Source organism: Pristiophorus japonicus, chromosome 13, assembly GCF_044704955.1.
Source record: "Pristiophorus japonicus isolate sPriJap1 chromosome 13, sPriJap1.hap1, whole genome shotgun sequence".
Classification (NCBI taxonomy): domain Eukaryota; kingdom Metazoa; phylum Chordata; class Chondrichthyes; family Pristiophoridae; genus Pristiophorus; species Pristiophorus japonicus.
This window is the reverse complement of record NC_091989.1, coordinates 86,591,945-86,616,111: the sequence shown is the minus strand read 5'-3', so window position 1 is coordinate 86,616,111 and position 24,167 is coordinate 86,591,945. Positions and strand designations below refer to the sequence as shown.

Genomic DNA, 24,167 nt, shown 5'->3' with positions numbered 1-24,167 from the left:
GGCCATTCCCAATACCGACCGTTCCCCATACCGACCTTTCCCAATACCGACTGTTACCCATACCGACCTTTCCCAATACCGACCGTTCCCAATACCGACCGATCCCCAGACCGACCTTTCCCAATACCGACCGTTCCCCAATACCGACCGTTCCCAATACCGACCGTTCCCCAATACCGACCGTTCTCCAATACCGACCGTTCCCAATACCAACCGTTTCCAATAATGGCCATTCACCAATCCCGACCGTTCCCCAGTACCGACCGTTCCCCAATACCGACCGTTCCCAATACCGACCGTTCCCCAATACGGACCATAACCCAATACCGACCATTCCCCAATACCGGCCATTCCCAATACCGACCGTTCCCCATACCGACCTTTCCCAATACCGACTGTTACCCATACCGACCTTTCCCAATACCGACCGTTCCCAATACCGACCGATCCCCAGACCGACCTTTCCCAATACCGACCGTTCCCCAATACCGACCTTTCCCAATTATGACCGTTCCCCAATACCGACCGTTCCCAATACCGACCGTTCCCCTAGACCGACCGTCCCCAATACCAACTGTCCCCAATACCGACCGTTCCCAATACCGACCGTCCCCAATACCGACCGTTCCCAATACCGACCGTTCCCCAATACCGACCGTTTCCCAATACTGACCGTTCCCCAATACCGACCGTTCCCAATACTGACCGCTCCAAATACCGACCGTCCCCAATACCGACCGTTCCCCAATACTGACCGTTCCCCAATACCGACCGTTCCCCAATACCGACCGTTCCCAATACCGACCGTTCCCCAATACCGACCGTCCCCAATACCGACCGTTCCCAATACCGACCGTTCCCAATACCGACTGTTCCCCAATACCGACCGTTTCCAATACCGACCATTCCCCAATACCGTCCATTCCCCAATACCGACCGTTCCCCAATACCGACCGTCCCCAATACCGACCGTTCCCCTATACCGACCGTCCCCAATACCGACCGTCCCCAATACTGACCGTCCCCAATACCGACCATTTCCCAATACCGACCGTTCCCAATACCGACCGTTCCCCAATACCGACCGTTCCCCAATACCAACCGTTCCCAATAATGGCCATTCACCAATCCCGACCGTTCCCCAGTACCGACTGTTCCTAATACCGACCGTTCCCCATACCGACCTTTCCCAATACCGACCGTTCCCCAATACCGACCATTCCCAATACCGACCGTTCCCCAATACCGGCCGTTCCCAATACCGACCGTTCCCCATACCGACCTTTCCCAATACCGACTGTTACCCATACCGACCTTTCCCAATACCGACCGTTCCCAATACCGACCGATCCCCAGACCGACCTTTCCCAATACCGACCGTTCCCCAATACCGACCGTTCCCAATACCGACCGTTCCCCTATACCGACCGTCCCCAATACCGACCATCCCCAATACCGACCGTCCCCAATACCGACCGTCCCCAATACCGAGCGTTCCCCAATACTAACCAATCCCCAAACCGACCGTTCCCCAATACCGACCGTTCCCAATACCGACCGTTCCCCAATACCGACTGTTCCCAATACCGACCGTTCCCCAATACGGACCATTCCCCAATACCGACCGTTCCCCAATACCGACCGTTCCCAATACCGACTGTTCCCCAATATCGACCGTTCCCAATACCGACCGTTCCCCAATACCGACCGTTCTCCAATACCGACCGTTCCCAATACCAACCGTTCCCAATAATGGCCATTCACCAATCCCGACCGTTCCCCAGTACCGACCGTTCCCCAATACCGACCGTTCCCAATACCGACCGTTCCCCAATACGGACCATAACCCAATACCGACCATTCCCCAATACCGACCATTCCCAATACCGACCGTTCCCCAATACCGGCCATTCCCAATACCGACCGTTCCCCATACCGACCTTTCCCAATACCGACCGTTACCCATACCGACCTTTCCCAATACCGACCGTTCCCAATACCGATCGTTCCCAATACCGACCGTTCCCCATACCGACCTTTCCCAATTATGACCGTTCCCCAATACCGACCGTTCCCAATACCGACCGTTCCCCTAGACCGACCATCCCCAAAAGCAACTGTCCCCAATACCGACCGTTCCCAATACCGACCGTCCCCAATACCGACCGTTCCCAATACCGACCGTTCCCCAATACCGACCGTTCCCCAATACCAACCGTTCCCAATAATGGCCATTCACCAATCCCGACCGTTCCCCAGTACCGACTGTTCCTAATACCGACCGTTCCCCATACCGACCTTTCCCAATACCGACCGTTCCCCAATACCGACCATTCCCAATACCGACCGTTCCCCAATACCGGCCGTTCCCAATACCGACCGTTCCCCATACCGACCTTTCCCAATACCGACTGTTACCCATACCGACCTTTCCCAATACCGACCGTTCCCAATACCGACCGTTCCCCAGACCGACCTTTCCCAATACCGACCGTTCCCCAATACCGACCGTTCCCAATACCGACCGTTCCCCTATACCGACCGTCCCCAATACCGACCATCCCCAATACCGACCGTCCCCAATACCGACCGTTCCCAATACCGACCGTCCCCAATACCGACCGTTCCCAATACCGACCGTTCCCAATACCGACCGTTCCCCAATACCGACCGTTGCCAATACCGACCGTTCCCAATACTGACCGCTCCCAATACTGACCGTTCCCAATACCGACCGTCCCCAATACCGAGCGTTCCCCAATACTAACCAATCCCCAAACCGACCGTTCCCCAATACCGACCGTTCCCAATACCGACCGTTCCCCAATACCGACCATTCCCAATACCGACCATTCCCCAATACCGACCATTCCCAATACCGACCATTCCCCAATACTGACCGTTCCCCAATACCGACTGTTCCCAATACCGACCGTTCCCCAATACCGACTGTTCCCCAATACCGACCATTCCAAATACCGACCGTTCCCCAATACCGACCATTCCCCAATACCGACCGTTCCCCAATACCGACCGTTCCCCATACCGACCTTTCCCAATACCGACCGTTACCCATACCGACCTTTCCCAATACCGACCGTTCCCAATACCGACCGTTCCCAATACCGACCGTTCCCCATACCGACCTTTCCCAATACCGACCGTTGCCAATACCGACCGTCCCCAATACCGACCTTTCCCAATACCGACCGTTCCCCAATACCGACCGTTCCCAATACCGACCTTTCCCAATACCGACCGTTCCCCATACCGACCTTTCCCAATACCGACCGTTACCCATACCGACCTTTCCCAATACCGACCGTTGCCAATACCGACCGTCCCCAATACCGACCTTTCCCAATACCGACCGTTCCCCATACTGACCGTTACCCATACCGACCGTTCCCAATACCGACCGTTCCCCATACCGACCTTTCCCAATACCGACCGTTACCCATACCGACCGTTCCCAATACCGACCGTCCCCAATACCGACCTTTCCCAATACCGACCGTTCCCCAATACCGACCGTTCCCAATACCGACCTTTCCCAATACCGACCGTTCCCCATACCGACCTTTCCCAAAACCGACCGTTCCCCATACCGACCTTTCCCAATACCGACCGTCCCCAATACCGACCTTTCCCAATACCGACCGTTCCGCAATACCGACCGTTCCCAATACCGACCTTTCCTAATACCGACCGTTACCCATACCGACCTTTCCCAATACCGACCGTTCCCCAATACCGACCGTTCCCAATACTTGCCGTTCCCCAATACCGACCGTTTCCAATACCGACCGTTCCCCAGACCGACCTTTCCCAATACCGACCATTCCCCTTACCGACCTTTCCCAATACCGACCGTTCCGAATACCAACCGTTCCCAATACCGACCGTTCCCCATAACGACCTTTCCCAATATCGACCATTCCCCTATACCGACCGTACCCAATACCGACCGTTCCCCAATAACGACCGTCCCCAATACCGACCGTCCCCAATACCGACCGTTCCCAATACCGACCGTCCCCAATACCGACCGTCCCAATACCGACCGTTCTCCATACCGACTGTTCCCAATACCGACCGTTCCCCATACCGGCTGTTCTCAATACCGACCGTTCCCCATACCGACTGTTCCCAATACTGACCGTTCCCCTATACCAACCGTTCCCCTATACCGACTGTCCCCAATACCGACTGTCCCCAATACCGACCTTCTCCAATACCGACCGTTCCCCAATACCGACCGTTCCCCAATACCGACCGTCCCCAATACCGACCTTCCCCAATACCGACCGTTCCCCAATACCGACCGTTCCCCTATACCGTCCGTCCCCAATACCGACCTTCCCCAATACCGACCGTTCCCTAATACCGACCGTTCCCTAATACCGACCGTTCCCAATAACGACCATTCCCCAATACCGACCGTTCCCCAATACCGACCGTTCCCAATACCGACTGTTCCCCAATATCGACCGTTCCCAATACCGACCGTTCCCCAATACCGACCGTTCTCCAATACCGACCGTTCCCAATACCAACCGTTCCCAATAATGGCCATTCACCAATCCCGACCGTTCCCCAATACCGACCGTTCTCCAATACCGACCGTTCCCAATACCAACCGTTCCCAATAATGGCCATTCACCAATCCCGACCGTTCCCCAGTACCGACCGTTCTCCAATACCGACCGTTCCCAATACCGACCGTTCCCCAATACGGACCATTCCCCAATACCGACCATTCCCCAATACCGACCATTCCCAATACCGACCGTTCCCCAATACCGGCCATTCCCGATACCGACCGTTCCCCATACCGACCTTTCCCAATACCGACCGTTACCCATACCGACCTTTCCCAATACCGACCGTTCCCAATACCGACCGTTCCCAATACCGACCGTTCCCCATACCGACCTTTCCCAATACCGACCGTTCCCCAATACCGACCGTTCCCAATACCGACCGTTCCCCTAGACCGACCGTCCCCAATACCGACTGTCCCCAATACCGACCGTTCCCAATACCGACCGTCCCCAATACCGACCGTTCCCAATACCGACCGTTCCCCAATACCGACCGTTTCCCAATACCGACCGTTTCCCAATACTGACCGTTCCCCAATACCGACCGTTCCCAATACTGACCGCTCCAAATACCGACCGTCCCCAATACCGACCGTTCCCCAATACTGACCGTTCCCCAATACCGACCGTTCCCCAATACCGACCGTTCCCAATACCGACCGTTCCCCAATACCGACCGTCCCCAATACCGACCGTTCCCAATACCGACCGTTCCCAATACCGACTGTTCCCCAATACCGACCGTTTCCAATACCGACCATTCCCCAATACCGTCCGTTCCCCAATACCGACCGTTCCCCAATACCGACCGTCCCCAATACCGACCGTTCCCCTATACCGACCGTCCCCAATACCGACCGTCCCCAATACCGACCGTGCCCAATACCGACCATTTCCCAATACCGACCGTTCCCAATACCGACCATTCCCCAATACCGACCGTTCCCCAATACCAACCGTTCCCAATAATGGCCATTCACCAATCCCGACCGTTCCCCAGTACCGACTGTTCCTAATACCGACCGTTCCCCATACCGACCTTTCCCAATACCGACCGTTCCCCAATACCGACCATTCCCAATACCGACCGTTCCCCAATACCGGCCGTTCCCAATACCGACCGTTCCCCATACCGACCTTTCCCAATACCGACTGTTACCCATACCGACCTTTCCCAATACCGACCGTTCCCAATACCGACCGTTCCCAATACCGACCGTTCCCCAGACCGACCTTTCCCAATACCGACCGTTCCCCAATACCGACCGTTCCCAATACCGACCGTTCCCCTATACCGACCGTCCCCAATACCGACCGTCCCCAATACCGACCGTCCCCAATACCGACCGTTCCCAATACCGACCGTCCCCAATACCGACCGTTCCCAATACCGACCGTTCCCAATACCGACCGTTCCCCAATACCGACCGTTGCCAATACCGACCGTTCCCAATACTGACCGCTCCCAATACTGACCGTTCCCAATACCGACCGTCCCCAATACCGAGCGTTCCCCAATACTAACCAATCCCCAAACCGACCGTTCCCCAATACCGACCGTTCCCAATACCGACCGTTCCCCAATACCGACCATTCCCAATACCGACCATTCCCCAATACCGACCATTCCCAATACCGACCATTCCCCAATACTGACCGTTCCCCAATACCGACTGTTCCCAATACCGACCGTTCCCCAATACCGACTGTTCCTCAATACCGACCATTCCAAATACCGACCGTTCCCCAATACCGACCATTCCCCAATACCGACCGTTCCCCAATACCGACCGTTCCCCATACCGACCTTTCCCAATACCGACCGTTCCCAATACCGACCGTTCCCAATACCGACCGTTCCCCATACCGACCTTTCCCAATACCGACCGTTCCCAATACCGACCGTCCCCAATACCGACCTTTCCCAATACCGACCGTTCCCCAATACCGACCGTTCCCAATACCGACCTTTCCCAATACCGACCGTTCCCCATACCGACCTTTCCCAATACCGACCGTTACCCATACCGACCTTTCCCAATACCGACCGTTGCCAATACCGACCGTCCCCAATACCGACCTTTCCCAATACCGACCGTTCCCCATACCGACCTTTCCCAATACCGACCGTTACCCATACCGACCTTTCCCAATACCGACCATTCCCAATACCGACCTTTCCCAATACCGACCGTTCCCCAATACCGACCGTCCCCAATACCGACCGTTCCCAATACCGACCGTTCCCAATACCGACCGTTCCCAATACCGACTGTTCCCCAATACCGACCGTTTCCAATACCGACCATTCCCCAATACCGACCGTTCCCCAATACCGACCGTTCCCCAATACCGACCGTCCCCAATACCGACCGTTCCCCTATACCGACCGTCCCCAATACCGACCGTCCCCAATACCGACCATTTCCCAATACCGACCGTTCCCAATACCGACCGTTCCCCAATACCGACCGTTCCCCAATACCAACCGTTCCCAATAATGGCCATTCACCAATCCCGACCGTTCCCCAGTACCGACTGTTCCTCATACCGACCGTTCCCCATACCGACCTTTCCCAATACCGACCGTTCCCAATACCGACCGTTCCCCAATACCGACCGTTGCCAATACCGACCGTTCCCAATACTGACCGCTCCCAATACTGACCGTTCCCAATACCGACCGTCCCCAATACCGAGCGTTCCCCAATACTAACCAATCCCCAAACCGACCGTTCCCCAATACCGACCGTTCCCAATACCGACCGTTCCCCAATACCGACCATTCCCAATACCGACCATTCCCCAATACCGACCATTCCCAATACCGACCATTCCCCAATACTGACCGTTCCCCAATACCGACTGTTCCCAATACCGACCGTTCCCCAATACCGACTGTTCCTCAATACCGACCATTCCAAATACCGACCGTTCCCCAATACCGACCATTCCCCAATACCGACCGTTCCCCAATACCGACCGTTCCCCATACCGACCTTTCCCAATACCGACCGTTCCCAATACCGACCGTTCCCAATACCGACCGTTCCCCATACCGACCTTTCCCAATACCGACCGTTCCCAATACCGACCGTCCCCAATACCGACCTTTCCCAATACCGACCGTTCCCCAATACCGACCGTTCCCAATACCGACCTTTCCCAATACCGACCGTTCCCCATACCGACCTTTCCCAATACCGACCGTTACCCATACCGACCTTTCCCAATACCGACCGTTGCCAATACCGACCGTCCCCAATACCGACCTTTCCCAATACCGACCGTTCCCCATACCGACCTTTCCCAATACCGACCGTTACCCATACCGACCTTTCCCAATACCGACCATTCCCAATACCGACCTTTCCCAATACCGACCGTTCCCCAATACCGACCGTCCCCAATACCGACCGTTCCCAATACCGACCGTTCCCAATACCGACCGTTCCCAATACCGACTGTTCCCCAATACCGACCGTTTCCAATACCGACCATTCCCCAATACCGTCCGTTCCCCAATACCGACCGTTCCCCAATACCGACCGTCCCCAATACCGACCGTTCCCCTATACCGACCGTCCCCAATACCGACCGTCCCCAATACCGACCATTTCCCAATACCGACCGTTCCCAATACCGACCGTTCCCCAATACCGACCGTTCCCCAATACCAACCATTCCCAATAATGGCCATTCACCAATCCCGACCGTTCCCCAGTACCGACTGTTCCTAATACCGACCGTTCCCCATACCGACCTTTCCCAATACCGACCGTTCCCCAATACCGACCATTCCCAATACCGACCGTTCCCCAATACCGGCCGTTCCCAATACCGACCGTTCCCCATACCGACCTTTCCCAATACCGACTGTTACCCATACCGACCTTTCCCAATACCGACCGTTCCCAATACCGACCGTTCCCAATACCGACCTTTCCCAGACCGACCTTTCCTAATACCGACCGTTCCCCAATACCGACCGTTCCCAATACCGACCGTTCCCCTATACCGACCGTCCCCAATACCGACCGTCCCCAATACCGACCGTCCCCAATACCGACCGTTCCCAATACCGACCGTCCCCAATACCGACCGTTCCCAAAACGACCGTTCCCAATACCGACCGTTCCCCAATACCGACCGTTGCCAATACCGACTGTTCCCAATACTGACCGCTCCCAATACTGACCGTTCCCAATACCGACCGTCCCCAATACCGAGCGTTCCCCAATACTAACCAATCCCCAAACCGACCGTTCCCCAATACCGACCGTTCCCAATACCGACCGTTCCCCAATACCGACCATTCCCAATACCGACCATTCCCCAATACCGACCATTCCCAATACCGACCATTCCCCAATGCTGACCGTTCCCCAATACCGACTGTTCCCAATACCAACCGTTCCCCAATACCGACTGTTCCTCAATACCGACCATTCCAAATACCGACCGTTCCCCAATACCGACCATTCCCCAATACCGACCGTTCCCCAATACCGACCGTTCCCCATACCGACCTTTCCCAATACCGACCGTTCCCAATACCGACCGTTCCCAATACCGACCGTTCCCCATACCGACCTTTCCCAATACCGACCGTTCTCAATACCGACCGTCCCCAATACCGACCTTTCCCAATACCGACCGTTCCCCAATACCGACCGTTCCCAATCCGACCTTTCCCAATACCGACCGTTCCCCATACCGACCTTTCCCAATACCGACCGTTACCCATACCGACCTTTCCCAATACCGACCGTTCCCAATACCGACCATTCCCCAATACCGACCGTTCCCCAATACCGACCGTTCCCCATACCGACCTTTCCCAATACCGACCGTTCCCAATACCGACCGTTCCCAATACCGACCGTTCCCCATACCGACCTTTCCCAATACCGACCGTTCCCAATACCGACCGTCCCCAATACCGACCTTTCCCAATACCGACCGTTCCCCAATACCGACCGTTCCCAATACCGACCTTTCCCAATACCGACCGTTCCCCATACCGACCTTTCCCAATACCGACCGTTACCCATACCGACCTTTCCCAATACCGACCGTTGCCAATACCGACCGTCCCCAATACCGACCTTTCCCAATACCGACCGTTCCCCATACCGACCTTTCCCAATACCGACCGTTACCCATACCGACCTTTCCCAATACCGACCATTCCCAATACCGACCTTTCCCAATACCGACCGTTCCCCAATACCGACCGTCCCCAATACCGACCGTTCCCAATACCGACCGTTCCCAATACCGACCGTTCCCAATACCGACTGTTCCCCAATACCGACCGTTTCCAATACCGACCATTCCCCAATACCGTCCGTTCCCCAATACCGACCGTTCCCCAATACCGACCGTCCCCAATACCGACCGTTCCCCTATACCGACCGTCCCCAATACCGACCGTCCCCAATACCGACCATTTCCCAATACCGACCGTTCCCAATACCGACCGTTCCCCAATACCGACCGTTCCCCAATACCAACCGTTCCCAATAATGGCCATTCACCAATCCCGACCGTTCCCCAGTACCGACTGTTCCTCATACCGACCGTTCCCCATACCGACCTTTCCCAATACCGACCGTTCCCAATACCGACCGTTCCCCAATACCGACCGTTGCCAATACCGACCGTTCCCAATACTGACCGCTCCCAATACTGACCGTTCCCAATACCGACCGTCCCCAATACCGAGCGTTCCCCAATACTAACCAATCCCCAAACCGACCGTTCCCCAATACCGACCGTTCCCAATACCGACCGTTCCCCAATACCGACCATTCCCAATACCGACCATTCCCCAATACCGACCATTCCCAATACCGACCATTCCCCAATACTGACCGTTCCCCAATACCGACTGTTCCCAATACCGACCGTTCCCCAATACCGACTGTTCCTCAATACCGACCATTCCAAATACCGACCGTTCCCCAATACCGACCATTCCCCAATACCGACCGTTCCCCAATACCGACCGTTCCCCATACCGACCTTTCCCAATACCGACCGTTCCCAATACCGACCGTTCCCAATACCGACCGTTCCCCATACCGACCTTTCCCAATACCGACCGTTCCCAATACCGACCGTCCCCAATACCGACCTTTCCCAATACCGACCGTTCCCCAATACCGACCGTTCCCAATACCGACCTTTCCCAATACCGACCGTTCCCCATACCGACCTTTCCCAATACCGACCGTTACCCATACCGACCTTTCCCAATACCGACCGTTGCCAATACCGACCGTCCCCAATACCGACCTTTCCCAATACCGACCGTTCCCCATACCGACCTTTCCCAATACCGACCGTTACCCATACCGACCTTTCCCAATACCGACCATTCCCAATACCGACCTTTCCCAATACCGACCGTTCCCCAATACCGACCGTCCCCAATACCGACCGTTCCCAATACCGACCGTTCCCAATACCGACCGTTCCCAATACCGACTGTTCCCCAATACCGACCGTTTCCAATACCGACCATTCCCCAATACCGTCCGTTCCCCAATACCGACCGTTCCCCAATACCGACCGTCCCCAATACCGACCGTTCCCCTATACCGACCGTCCCCAATACCGACCGTCCCCAATACCGACCATTTCCCAATACCGACCGTTCCCAATACCGACCGTTCCCCAATACCGACCGTTCCCCAATACCAACCGTTCCCAATAATGGCCATTCACCAATCCCGACCGTTCCCCAGTACCGACTGTTCCTAATACCGACCGTTCCCCATACCGACCTTTCCCAATACCGACCGTTCCCCAATACCGACCATTCCCAATACCGACCGTTCCCCAATACCGGCCGTTCCCAATACCGACCGTTCCCCATACCGACCTTTCCCAATACCGACTGTTACCCATACCGACCTTTCCCAATACCGACCGTTCCCAATACCGACCGTTCCCAATACCGACCTTTCCCAGACCGACCTTTCCTAATACCGACCGTTCCCCAATACCGACCGTTCCCAATACCGACCGTTCCCCTATACCGACCGTCCCCAATACCGACCGTCCCCAATACCGACCGTCCCCAATACCGACCGTTCCCAATACCGACCGTCCCCAATACCGACCGTTCCCAAAACGACCGTTCCCAATACCGACCGTTCCCCAATACCGACCGTTGCCAATACCGACTGTTCCCAATACTGACCGCTCCCAATACTGACCGTTCCCAATACCGACCGTCCCCAATACCGAGCGTTCCCCAATACTAACCAATCCCCAAACCGACCGTTCCCCAATACCGACCGTTCCCAATACCGACCGTTCCCCAATACCGACCATTCCCAATACCGACCATTCCCCAATACCGACCATTCCCAATACCGACCATTCCCCAATGCTGACCGTTCCCCAATACCGACTGTTCCCAATACCAACCGTTCCCCAATACCGACTGTTCCTCAATACCGACCATTCCAAATACCGACCGTTCCCCAATACCGACCATTCCCCAATACCGACCGTTCCCCAATACCGACCGTTCCCCATACCGACCTTTCCCAATACCGACCGTTCCCCAATACCGACCGTTCCCAATACCGACCTTTCCCAATACCGACCGTTCCCCATACCGACCTTTCCCAATACCGACCGTTACCCATACCGACCTTTCCCAATACCGACCGTTGCCAATACCGACCGTCCCCAATACCGACCTTTCCCAATACCGACCGTTCCCCATACCGACCTTTCCCAATACCGACCGTTACCCATACCGACCTTTCCCAATACCGACCGTTGCCAATACCGACCGTCCCCAATACCGACCTTTCCCAATACCGACCGTTCCCCAATACCGACCTTTCCCAATACCGACCGTTCCCAATACCGACCGTTCCCAATACCGACCGTTACCCATACCGACCTTTCCCAATACCGACCGTTCCCCAATACCGACCGTTCCCAATACTGGCCGTTCCCCAATACCGACCGTTTCCAATACCGACCGTTCCCCAGACCGACCTTTCCCAATACCGACCGTTCCCCTTACCGACCTTTCCCAATACCGACCGTTCCGAATACCGACCGTTCCCAATACCGACCGTTCCCCATACCGACCTTTCCCAATACCGACTGTTCCCAATATCGACCATTCCCCTATACCGACCGTACCCAATACCGACCGTTCCCCAATAACGACCGTCCCCAATACCGACCGTCCCCAATACCGACCGTTCCCAATACCGACCGTCCCCAATACCGACCGTCCCAATACCGACCGTTCCCCATACCGACTGTTCCCAATACCGACCGTTCCCCATACCGACTTTTCTCAATACCGACCGTTCCCCATACCGACTGTTCCCAATACTGACCGTTCCCCTATACCAACCGTTCCCCTATACCGACTGTCCCCAATACCGACTGTCCCCAATACCGACCTTCCCCAATACCGACCGTTCCCCAATACCGACCGTTCCCCAATACCGACCGTCCCCAATACCGACCTTCCCCAATACCGACCGTTCCCCAATACCGACCGTTCCCCTATACCGTCCGTCCCCAATACCGACCTTCCCCAATACCGACCGTTCCCTAATACCGACCGTTCCCAATAACGACCATTCCCCAATACCGACCGTTCCCAATACCGACCGTTCCCAATGCCGACCGTTCTCAATACTGACCGTTCCCCAATACCGACCATTCCCCAATACCGGCTGTTCCCCAATACCGACCTTTCCCCAATACCGACCGTTCCCAATACCGACCGTTCCCAATACCGACCGTTCCCAATACCGACCGTCCCCAATACCGACCGTTCCCAATACCGACCGTTCCCCAATACTGACCGTTCCCAATACCGACCGTCCCCAATACCGACCGTTCCCCAATACGTACCGTTCCCAATACCGACTGTTCCCCAATACCGACCGTTCCCCAATACCGACCGTTCCCAATACCGACCGTTCCCAATGCCGACTGTTCTCCAAGTCTGACCGTTCCCCAATACCGACCGTTCCCCAATCCCGACCGTTCCCAATACCGACTGTTCCCAATAGTGACCGTCCCCAATTCCGACCGTTCCCCAGACCGACCATTCCCCAGACCGACCGTTCCCAATACCGACCGTCCCCAATACCGATCGTCCCCAATACTGACCGTTCCCAATACCGACCATTCCCCAATACCGACCGTCCCCAATACTGACTGTCCCCAATACTGACCGTCCCCAATACCGACCGTTCCCCAATACCGACTGTCCCCAATACCTACCGTCCCCAATACCGACCGTTCCCCAATACCGACCGTCCCCAATACTGACCGTTCCCAATACCGACCGTTCCCAATTCCGACCGTTCCCCAATACCGACCGTCCCCAATACCGACCGTCCCCAATACCAACCGTTCCCCAATACAGACCGTCCCCAATACTGACCATTCCCAATACCGACTGTCCCCGTACCGACCGTTCCCTAGACCGACCGTTCCCAATACCGACCGTCCCCAATACCGACTGTCCCCAATACCGAGCGTTTCCCGTATGAACCGTGTTTGTTGAGAGAGCTTTTGCTGGTGTTATGTGGATAGATTCAAGCTAATCCTTCACTAATCTCTCTCCTCCTCCTCAGTGTCACTGCCGTGAGGTTACCAGATGAAGTGACCTTCGTTGTCTATGAGTTTTGGGAGAGCGAGGAGCAGTGGAAGAAGTAAGAGAAATGGCGTGTGCTCTTTGGGCATTCCCCTCCGGGTCTGCCAACCCCTGACATATAAATACAAAGACTTGCATTTATATAGCACCTTTCATGATCTCGGGACGTCCCAAAGCGCTTTACAGCCAGTGCAATACTTTTTGAAGTTTATTTTCTGTTTTGAAGTAGGAAGGGCAGTAGCGAATTTGCGCACAGCAAGCTCCCACGAACCGCGATGTAATAATGACCAAATCATCTGTTGCAGTGATGTTGATTGAGGGAATCAATATTGACCAGGACACCATTGACAGGAAGAACTCTCCTGCTCTTTGTTTATATTTGAGCACCTTGAAGTTCTGCACCTTAATTCCTGTTTTATATTGTTTGAAAGATGCAACGTTTTCAGACTTTGCTTTTCCCAACTCAACTGCACTCAGTCTGTGCCCCATCCATCTCCGACTTTGCTGGCTCCAAAGAATGAAATACCCGCTGTCAGGACCAACCTGGGACAGTTACCCTCACCATTCACTCCCCACACTGTACCTCACACTGGGACAGTTACCCTCACCATTCACTCCCCACACTGTGTACCTCACACTGGGACAGTTACCCTCACCATTCACTACCCACACTGTGTGCTGGTCACTGGGACAGTTCTCACTCAGGAACCGTGTCCCACTTCACCCCGCCATTCACTGCATGTCAGCGCCTCATACTAGTCTTACTGTGTAACAACAAACACACAGCAAACAATAACAGAGACTGAGCCATCAAAACAACCCCACTGTTAGAGCAGACAGTACAAGAAACAAACTAAACTTTACAAGCACTGACCGTTCCCCAATACCGACCATCCCCAATACCGACCGTTCCCCAATACCGACCATCCCAATACTGACCGTTCCCCATACCGACCGTTCCCCATACCGACCGTTCCCCAATACCGACCGTCCACAATCCCGACCGTTCCCCAATACCGACCGTTCCCCAATACCGACCGTTCCCAATACCGACCGTTCCCAATACCGACCGTCCCCAATACCGACCGTTCCCAATACCGATCGTTCCCAATACCGACCGTTCCCCATACCGACCGTCCCCAATACCGACCGTCCCCAATACCGACCGTCCCCAATACCGACCGTTCCCAATACCGACCATTCCCAATACCGACTGTTCTCCAATACCGACCGTTCCCAATACCGACCCGACCGTTCCCAATACCGACCGTTCCCCAATACCGACCGTTCCCAATACCAACCATTCCCCATACCGACCGTTCCCAATACCGACCGTTCCCAATACCGACCGTTCCCAATACCGACCGATCCCAATACCGACCGTTCCCCAATACCGACCATCCCAATACTGACCGTTCCCCATACCGACCGTTCCCCAATACCGACCGTCCACAATACCGACCGTTCCCAATACCGACCGTTCCCAATACCGACCGTCCCCAATACCGACCGTTCCCAATACCGATCGTTCCCAATACCGACCGTTCCCCATACCGACCGTCCCCAATACCGACCGTCCCCAATACCGACCGTCCCCAATACCGACCATTCCCAATACCGACTGTTCTCCAATACCGACCGTTCCCAATACCGACCCGACCGTTCCCAATACCGACCGTTCCCCATACTGACCATTTTTCCTTCACCCAGTGATAATCCTCAGTCTGAGCCCCTAACGTTACTGGGGCTGAATTGCCTCGGGCCGTGGGGCTTCCCAATCGGCAACTGTAACTGCGGCAACACCCCGGAGAAACGGCGGGAGACAGGGCTTCAATCGACTCCCCGCCAAAGATGGAGTGGCCAATCGGGAGAGCCCCGCCAGAAACCCACCCGCGAAGTGTTTGTGAAACACTTTATGTAGTTGGATGTATGTTGATACCCGCGTTGGCCAGTATTAAGCCCTGCCAATCCCGTTAGCTCACCATTGCTGTGGTTACATGGAGCAGTGAGCATTCTCTGAGGAAGCAAATCATGGCCCCCTGCTCGGGATTGCAGCAGTCCCTGGGCTAGAAAGGACAGTGCTGGCTGCTGGGGATGTTGGAGCGGGTCTGCGGTAATTCTAGAGATGGTTGCAACAGTCCATTGTAATTCAAAGCTTCAAATCCATCCATCCTAACATGATGCCCAGTGGTGTCTCTGTGGACAGTATGTGCTGGCTGGTGCAGGACCTGTGACCTGTGTTGGTGACCACATTCACAGTCTATTTTGCTTTTGTAGTTTCTGTGTTGGTTGTTTGATTGGACACAGCCTTCAATCCAATCAGCCCTTTAATTCCAGCTGCTGCTATCGAGATGTTTTCTGACTCAGACTCTGTTTTCCATTTGTTTCTACTCCAGTCATCTTCAAAGTGTGCGATCTAAAGCTTTTCAACACGTCAAAGTAGACACACTGACCTCGCCCGAGACTGTGTCCACATTGTTCATACCAGGTAAGGCCCAGGGCCAGGGACTGTCTCTCCACTGACAACCCCCCACCCCCCCACACTCTCTCCAAACTGCCTGGAATATTAAATATAACAGGCAAGTTTTCCATTCCTGGCATGTGCAAGGGCGTGGCGTTATCTTGGCGGGATATTAAAGAGTGCGGGGAATGAGTGAGGAAGAGGGAGATTAGACTGGGTGGGATATTTATGGGGAATGAGTGAGGGAGAGTGAGATTAGAGTGGATGGGATATTAAAGGGTACGGCGAATGAGAGAAAGAGAGTGAGATTGGAGTGAGTGGCTCATTTGGAGAAACACACCAGGCCAGACCTAGTGGGCAAAGATACAACCAATCGAGAGAAGTTACAGACCCCATCACTATCACTATTGCTATAAATGATCTTTGTACTAAAATAAATATAAATATAACTGTGAGTGGATCAATCAGTAACTAAGGCCCTTAAATAACTCACAATTTATAAGCGCCTTCTTTAAGCAGCTTCTCACTTCCTCCGACGTTCACAATGGTGTCCGTAGTGCCAGATTCTGTGAGGAGCGCCAGGTAAGATCAGCTTTTCTCCAGCAATGTCCAGCGATTTTCTCGGCGATTGATCAGCCCGGCGTTGTGGCAAAAGTTTGGCCGGCAATTTTTTGGTGATGTTCCGGCACAACTTTCCACTGTTAAAGCGAAATGGACGATAAATGAATGATAGCCCAGCGATCTCAAGTGGAATATCCAGCCCAGTGAGTGCAGCATTTCATTGTACTGTGCAGATCCTCACGGCCCACCATGGGACTGGGAGCACATACTGACCTTGCAGGAAGGAATCACAGACACTGATACAGAGCGGGAACCCTGGCTGATAGCTCCCCCCTTATATCAGCGAGGGACTGAAATGAGTTAGAGCACCTTTAGCACTGTTGCAGGGACTGGCTAACTCCACATAGGCCGGGCGGGGATAGACCCAACAACCTTTGTGGTCGGTCGAGCAGACGTGCGGCCTATCCAGTGATGCTACTAACGGAACCATTCGGGCAAGTCAGGTGCCGTGCTCTCAGCTGTGTACAGCCTCCCTGACTGAACCTCTCTGCTTCTTTCTTTCCTTGAAGCTGCCTGGTGTACTTTGGATGGAAAATAACTCGGAGCCTCGCGGGAGAGATGGACATGAGGAGCTGTGGACTTTGGCTGGGCAAACGGCTCCTCTCCCTCACAGAACACCAGCTCCTACAAGTGGTGAACCCTCTGCGTATTTTGTAATGTTACTTCCAGGAATATTTGTCAACAATTTTAAGCACGTTAATTATTAGCGAGAATTGGAGTATTTGAGCTGCAAGTGTTTGGCAGGCCCTAATGGGAGAAAGTGGGCTGAAAGGTCACACTTTGGCTCTGTTTAATTTTACAGAGAGCCCGGGAGATAGTCAGCCCTTGGGCCCAAAGCTGGCCCTGCATGGAGAGTGCTGTTCACCCCAAGCAGCTTGACTCTGAAGGTGTGAGGTTGCAGGAGAGTCCAGATCCAGCCTGGCCTGGCGTGAGGGGTGCTGGAGTGTGGCTACACTCAACACTGCTCAATCCACCATGCTATTGTTTGGGATTATTTTGGAAAGGATGTTGGTAAAGAAGGCCCCTGTTGCTGGATGGATATTCAGAGATCTTTCAGACAGGGCGGTGGCAGAGATTGGCTGGTGGAATCCATTAGGTCACTGTCCAGACTGAAGGGCTCAGAATGTCCTCACAACCTCGAACAGAGGCAGCCAAATGATGGCACAGGTTGACCCTCCCTTATCCGGAACCCTCGGGACCTGGCCTGTTCTGGATAAGAGATTTTTCCGGAGGGGTGATCACGTTAAATTGGATGGTACAGGTACTGAACAAGGGGATATCAGGGCTGGCTGGCTTGGGGCTGGGAGTGCGTCAGAGAGATCGTGGGGGGGTGGGGGGGGAGGGCCGGGGTGGGGGTGAATTGCGGGATCAGGCCAGCGATTGCGGGAGTCGGCAGCGAGGAGGGACTTCAATTTGTTCATGTCGGAGTTCTGCGCATGCGCCACCCGGTGGCTGGGAATGGTGGATGAGGGCCGGTTCCGGATAAGGGAGTTCTGGATAAGGGAAGCACAACCTATAGTATTTGATATTTGTAATAATAACCGCACATCTCCCTCAGCACCCTCCCTGCAGCTCTCATCTATATTCGCTCATGTATCTCCTCCTGTATCTCCTGTATCTCCTCCTGTATCACCCTTCTGTATCACTCTCCTGTATCACTCTCCTGTATCTTCTGTATCTCCTCCTGTATCACCCTCCTGTATCGCTCTCCTGTATCACCCTCCTGTATCTTCTGTATCTCCTCCTGTATCTCCTCCATATCCCCTCCTGTATCACCCTCCTGTATCTCCCTCCTATATCACCCTCCTGTATCTTCTGTATCTCCTCCTGTATCTCCTCCTGTATCTCCTCCATATCCCCTCCTGTATCACCCTCATGTATCACTCTCCTGTATCACCCTCCTGTATCTTCTGTATCTCCTCCTGTATCTCCTCCTGTATCTCCTCCATATCCCCTCCTGTATCACCTTTCTGTATCTCCCTCCTTTATCTCCTCCATATCCCCTCCTGTATCACCCTCCTGTATCACTCTCCTGTATCACCCTCCTGTATCTTCTGTATCTCCTCCTGTATCTCCTGCTGTATCACCCTCCTGTATCACTCTCCTGTATCACCCTCCTGTATCTTCTGTATCTCCTCCTGTATCTCCTCCATATCCCCTCCTGTATCACCCTCCTGTATCTCCCTCCTATATCACCCTCCTGTATCTTCTGTATCTCCTCCTGTATCTCCTCCATATCCCCTCCTGTATCACCCTCCTGTATCACTCTCCTGTATCACCCTCCTGTATCTTCTGTATCTCCTCCTGTATCTCCTCCATATCCCCTCCTGTATCACCCTACTGTATCTCCCTCCTGTATCTCCTCCTGTATCTCCTCCTCTATCACCCTCCTGTATTACCCTCCTGTATCACTCTCCTGTATCACGCTCCTGTATCTTCTGTATCTCCTCCTGTATCTCCTCCTGTATCTCCTCCATATCCCCTCCTGTATCACCTTTCTGTATCTCCCTCCTGTATCTCCTCCATATCCCCTCCTGTATCACCCTCCTGTATCACTCTCCTGTATCACCCTCCTGTATCTTCTGTATCTCCTCCTGTATCCCCTCCTGTATCTCCTCCATATCCCCTCCTGTATCACCCTCCTGTATCTCCCTCCTGTATCTCCTCCTCTATCACCCTCCTGTATCACCCTCCTGTATCACTCTCCTGTTTCACCCTCCTGTATCTTCTGTATCTCCTCCTGTATCTCCTCCATATCCCCTCCTGTATCACCCTCCTGTGTCACCCTCCTGTATCACCCTCCTGTATCACTCTCCTGTATCACCCTCCTGTATCACCTTCCTGTATCACCCTCCTGTATCTCCTCCGTATCCCCTCCTGTATCACCTTCCTGTATCACCCTCCTGTATCTCCTCCGTATCCCCTCCTGTATCACCCTCCTGTATCACCCTCCTGTATCACTCTCCTGTATCACCCTCCTGTATCACCCTCCTGTATCTCCTCCTGTATCACTCTCCTGTATCTCCTCCGTATCCCCTCCTGTATCACTCTCCTGTATCACTCTCCTGTATCACTCTCCTGTATCACCCTCCTGTATCTCCTCCTCTATCTCCCTCCTGTATCACCCTCCTGTATCACCCTCCTGTATCTCCTCCATATCCCCTCCTGTATCTCCTCCTGTATCACCTTCCTGTATCATCCTCCTGTATCCCCTCCTGTATCACCCTCCTGTATCACCCTCCTGTATCTCCTCCTGTATTCTCTCTCCCCCCTCAGGATCGTGATCCTGCAAATGTTTACAGACTCCACTGGTAGTTGCAGGGGTTCCTCTTGCGCTCTCTGGCTGTCTCCACACTCACACAGTTAGTTGGAGCCCTCCTCAGACAGTGCTAGTTTTAATAAAGGGCATTCACTACTGCTAGGAACACTGGGATACCTGGGCCTCCATCACTGGTGCTCACGTATGCACAGGTCTCCAGCTAGGGAAAGTGGTGGCAAGCACATGGGTTGTGAAGAGAAGAAAAGAATTAGCGAAAAAGAGAGTGAGAGAGAAAAAGGATGAAAGAGGAGAGGACACGGTAATTCCTGCTGAGCACGCCGCAGTTTAGCCATGTTTAGCTATGACTGTGTGTTGGTGCAAGGCAGTAGATTCGCTATTTAACCCATGGTGGCTACACGCATCCTTCACCATCGGATTTGGCCAGCGTCGACCCCTATGCCCTTTAGTTCAAAGGTCATCACACACGGGCTCTCTTGTCTCCAGTTGGAAAGGCAGCAGCTCCCCTCGGCCTGTGTCCCTGCGCGGGCTGCACAGGGTCTGGGGGGGAGGGGGGGTCCCGGGAGTGGGGAAGGGGTGCTGGGAGGGGATGGAGGGGGCTCCTGAGGGCGGGAGGTGTCTCAGCGAGGGGAGGGAGGGTCCCGGGGAGGGGGGGGGAAGTCCCGTGGGGGGCGCGGAGTCCTGGGGGGGGGGTCCCGGTGGGGAAGCGGTGGGGTGCCCTGGCGGGGGGGGGGTCTCGGGGAGGGAGGTGAGTCCAAGGGGGCAGGGTCCTGGGGGGCTTCCCGGGGAGGGGGAGGGGTCCCAGGGAAGGGATGTGGGGGATGGTAGGGGACGGGGTGGGCGGAGGAGGGGTTGATTGTGTGGGGGGAGGGGTGTGTGGGACAGTGGGAGGAGGGGGCGTTGCTTTGGCTGGTTTAAGGGGTAACGGTTAGGGTCTGTCAGGCACCTTGCTCCTGCACTGTGAGTGTTAATTTAGCTCACTTTGTGCATCATGTAGTTTGGTAGCTCCAATCTCTACAACATTAATCTGATAACCTTACACTTTTGTTAGGAGAGTAGAATAGCAGCTCACAGCTTTTAAGATAGAGATTTCGATAATGAATGGATTTTCACTTTTAGCACAGTAGGGATAAGGAAACCTGGGCTGCATTCAGAATGTATGGAATGAATTATTACACCTCATTATGTACATGAAATTACCCAAATAAAATGCACATTAAACCCAGTTAATAGTCCTGACCCATTCATTCGCACCAAAGCTTTGTGTAGCTCTCTGACCGCTGAGTCAGAAGATTGTGGGTTCAAGTCCCATTTGAGGAAATGTGCACAAAATCCAGGCTGATACTCCAGTGCAGTGCTGAGGGAGTGCTGCACTGTCGGAGGGGCAGTACTGAGCGAGTGACAAACTGTCGGAGGGGCAGTACTGAGCGAGCGCCACACTGTCGGAGGGGCAGTACTGAGGGAGCATCGCACTGTTGGAGGGTCAGTACTGAGGGAGCGCTGCTATGTCGGAGGGGCAGTACTGAGAGAGCGCCGCACTGTCGGTGGGGCAGTACTGAGGAAGCGCTGCACTGTTGGAGGGGCAGTACTGAGGGAGCGCCGCACTGTCGGTGGGGCAGTACTGAGGAAGCGCTGCACTGTTGGAGGGGCAGTACTGAGGGAGCGCCGCACTGTCGGTGGGGCAGTACTGAGGAAGCGCTGCACTGTCGGAGGGGCAGTACTGAGGGAGCGAGCGCTGCATGGTCGGAGGGGCAGTACTGAGGGAGCACCGCAGCGTCGGAGGGGCAGTACTGAGGGGGCGCTGCACTGTTGGAGGGGCAGTACTGAGGGACTGACACACTGTGGGAGGGGCAGTACTGAGGGAGCACTGCACTATCGGAGGGGCAGTACTGAGGGAGCGCTGTACTGTCAGAGGTGCAGTACTGAGGGAGCGCTGCATTGTCGGAGGGACAATACTGAGGGAGCACCGCACTGTCGGAGGGGCAGTACTGAGCGAGCGCTGCGCTGTCGGAGCGGCAGTACTGAGGGAACGCTGCACGGTCGGAGGGGCAGTAATGAGGGAGTGCTGCATGGGGATCGGGGGATGTACCGATCGGGGGATGTACCGAGTGTCCCTGGAATCGGGGGATGTACCGAGTGTCCCGGGGATCGGGGGATGTACGGAGTGTCCCGGGGATCGGGGGATGTACGGAGTGTCCCGGGGATCGGGGGATGTACGGAGTGTCCCGGGGATCGGGGGATGTACGGAGTGTCCCGGGGATCGAGGGATGTACAGAGTGTCCCGGGGATAGGGGGATGTACGGAGTGTCCCGTTGATCGGGGGAGGTACCGAGTGTCCCGAGGATCAGGGGATGTACGGAGTGTCCCGGTGATCGGGAGATGTACGGAGTGTCCCGGGGATCGGGGGATGTACGGAGTCTCCCGGGGATCGAGGGATGTACACTGTAAAGTCCTGTACCCTCAGTACAGATTCACACGAGACATGTAGTGAAGTCAAAGTCACTCTGGACCTGCATTTTTATTTCACAGCTCTGGAATGCTGCACTTGCCTGAGACCTGTCCTTATATACCTGTCTCTTGCAAGTGGTGGTATGGTATGCTGTGGTTACAGGTCATATCTTATTACAGTCATGTATAGCATGTTAGGATGCAGTTATATATAATAATGTAAGATACATGACATCACCCTCCCCCAAGGTCTTATTGTCTTTATAAGTTCAGTCTCTCAGGTGGTCTACGCTCTCGCGTGGAGCGTCTGAGTTGTGGTTCAGTTGTTTGCCTTGGTGTCTGTTTTTCTTTGGGTGTGGTTGCTGGTATCTCGCCTGGGCTGTCTGTTTAGATTGGTGTGATTGTTGTTGACTCGCCTGGGCCGTCTGTTGGGTTTGCCCTTTCCTCAGGTTGTTACCTCTGTCTGTCCACCAGGTGTGGTGCGAGTTCCACATTATAGTCTGCCTCTGGTTCCGCAGTGTTGCTGGTAAATTTGCTTTTGACTTGATCTACATGCCTCCAGCAGGTTTTGCCATTGTCCATTTGTACTACCAGTAGCCTGTTTCCTTCCTTGCCCGTTACTGTCCCTGCAAGCCATTTGGGACCCTTGCCATAGTTTAGTACAAACACTTTGTCCCCTATCTCATTCCATCTCCCCCTCGAATTTCTGTCATGGTACTCAGTCAGCTTACGGCGCTTTGCCTCACCGATTTCGTGCATGTCTGGGAGGATTAACGAGAGCCTTGTTTTTAAAGTCCTTTTCATCAACAGTTGCGCGGGGGGATCCCAGTCAGTGAGTGCGGACGAGATCTGTATGCCAGCAGCAGTCGCGACAGGCGACCCTGCAGCGTGGGATTTTAAGCATGCCTTGTTTAATGATTTGCACTGCTCTCTCCGCCTGGCCGTTGGAGGCCGGCTTGAACGGTGCTGTCTTGATGTGATTTATGCTGTGGTCAATTATAAAGTCTTGGAATTCTGCGCTGGTGAAGCACGGACCATTGTCACTGACCAATATGTCAGGGGTTCCATGCGTTGCAAACATGGTTGCGAGGCTCGCCACAG

The 24,167-nt window shown here is 54.4% G+C and overlaps 1 protein-coding gene across 1 annotated transcript in view; it reads left to right on the top strand.

Moving 5' to 3' along the window:
- The window catches only part of necab2 (N-terminal EF-hand calcium binding protein 2), a 259,363-nt gene extending 241,285 nt beyond the window's left edge, over window positions 1-18,078 (top strand). The window contains exons 9-11 of the mRNA XM_070896707.1: window positions 14,240-14,317; window positions 16,656-16,747; window positions 17,851-18,078. Of these exons, the coding sequence (XP_070752808.1) occupies window positions 14,240-14,317; window positions 16,656-16,747; window positions 17,851-17,879 (199 nt within the window). The 3' untranslated portion in view covers window positions 17,880-18,078. The remainder of the gene's footprint in view (window positions 1-14,239; window positions 14,318-16,655; window positions 16,748-17,850) is intronic.
- Window positions 18,079-24,167: the final 6,089 nt, after the last annotated feature.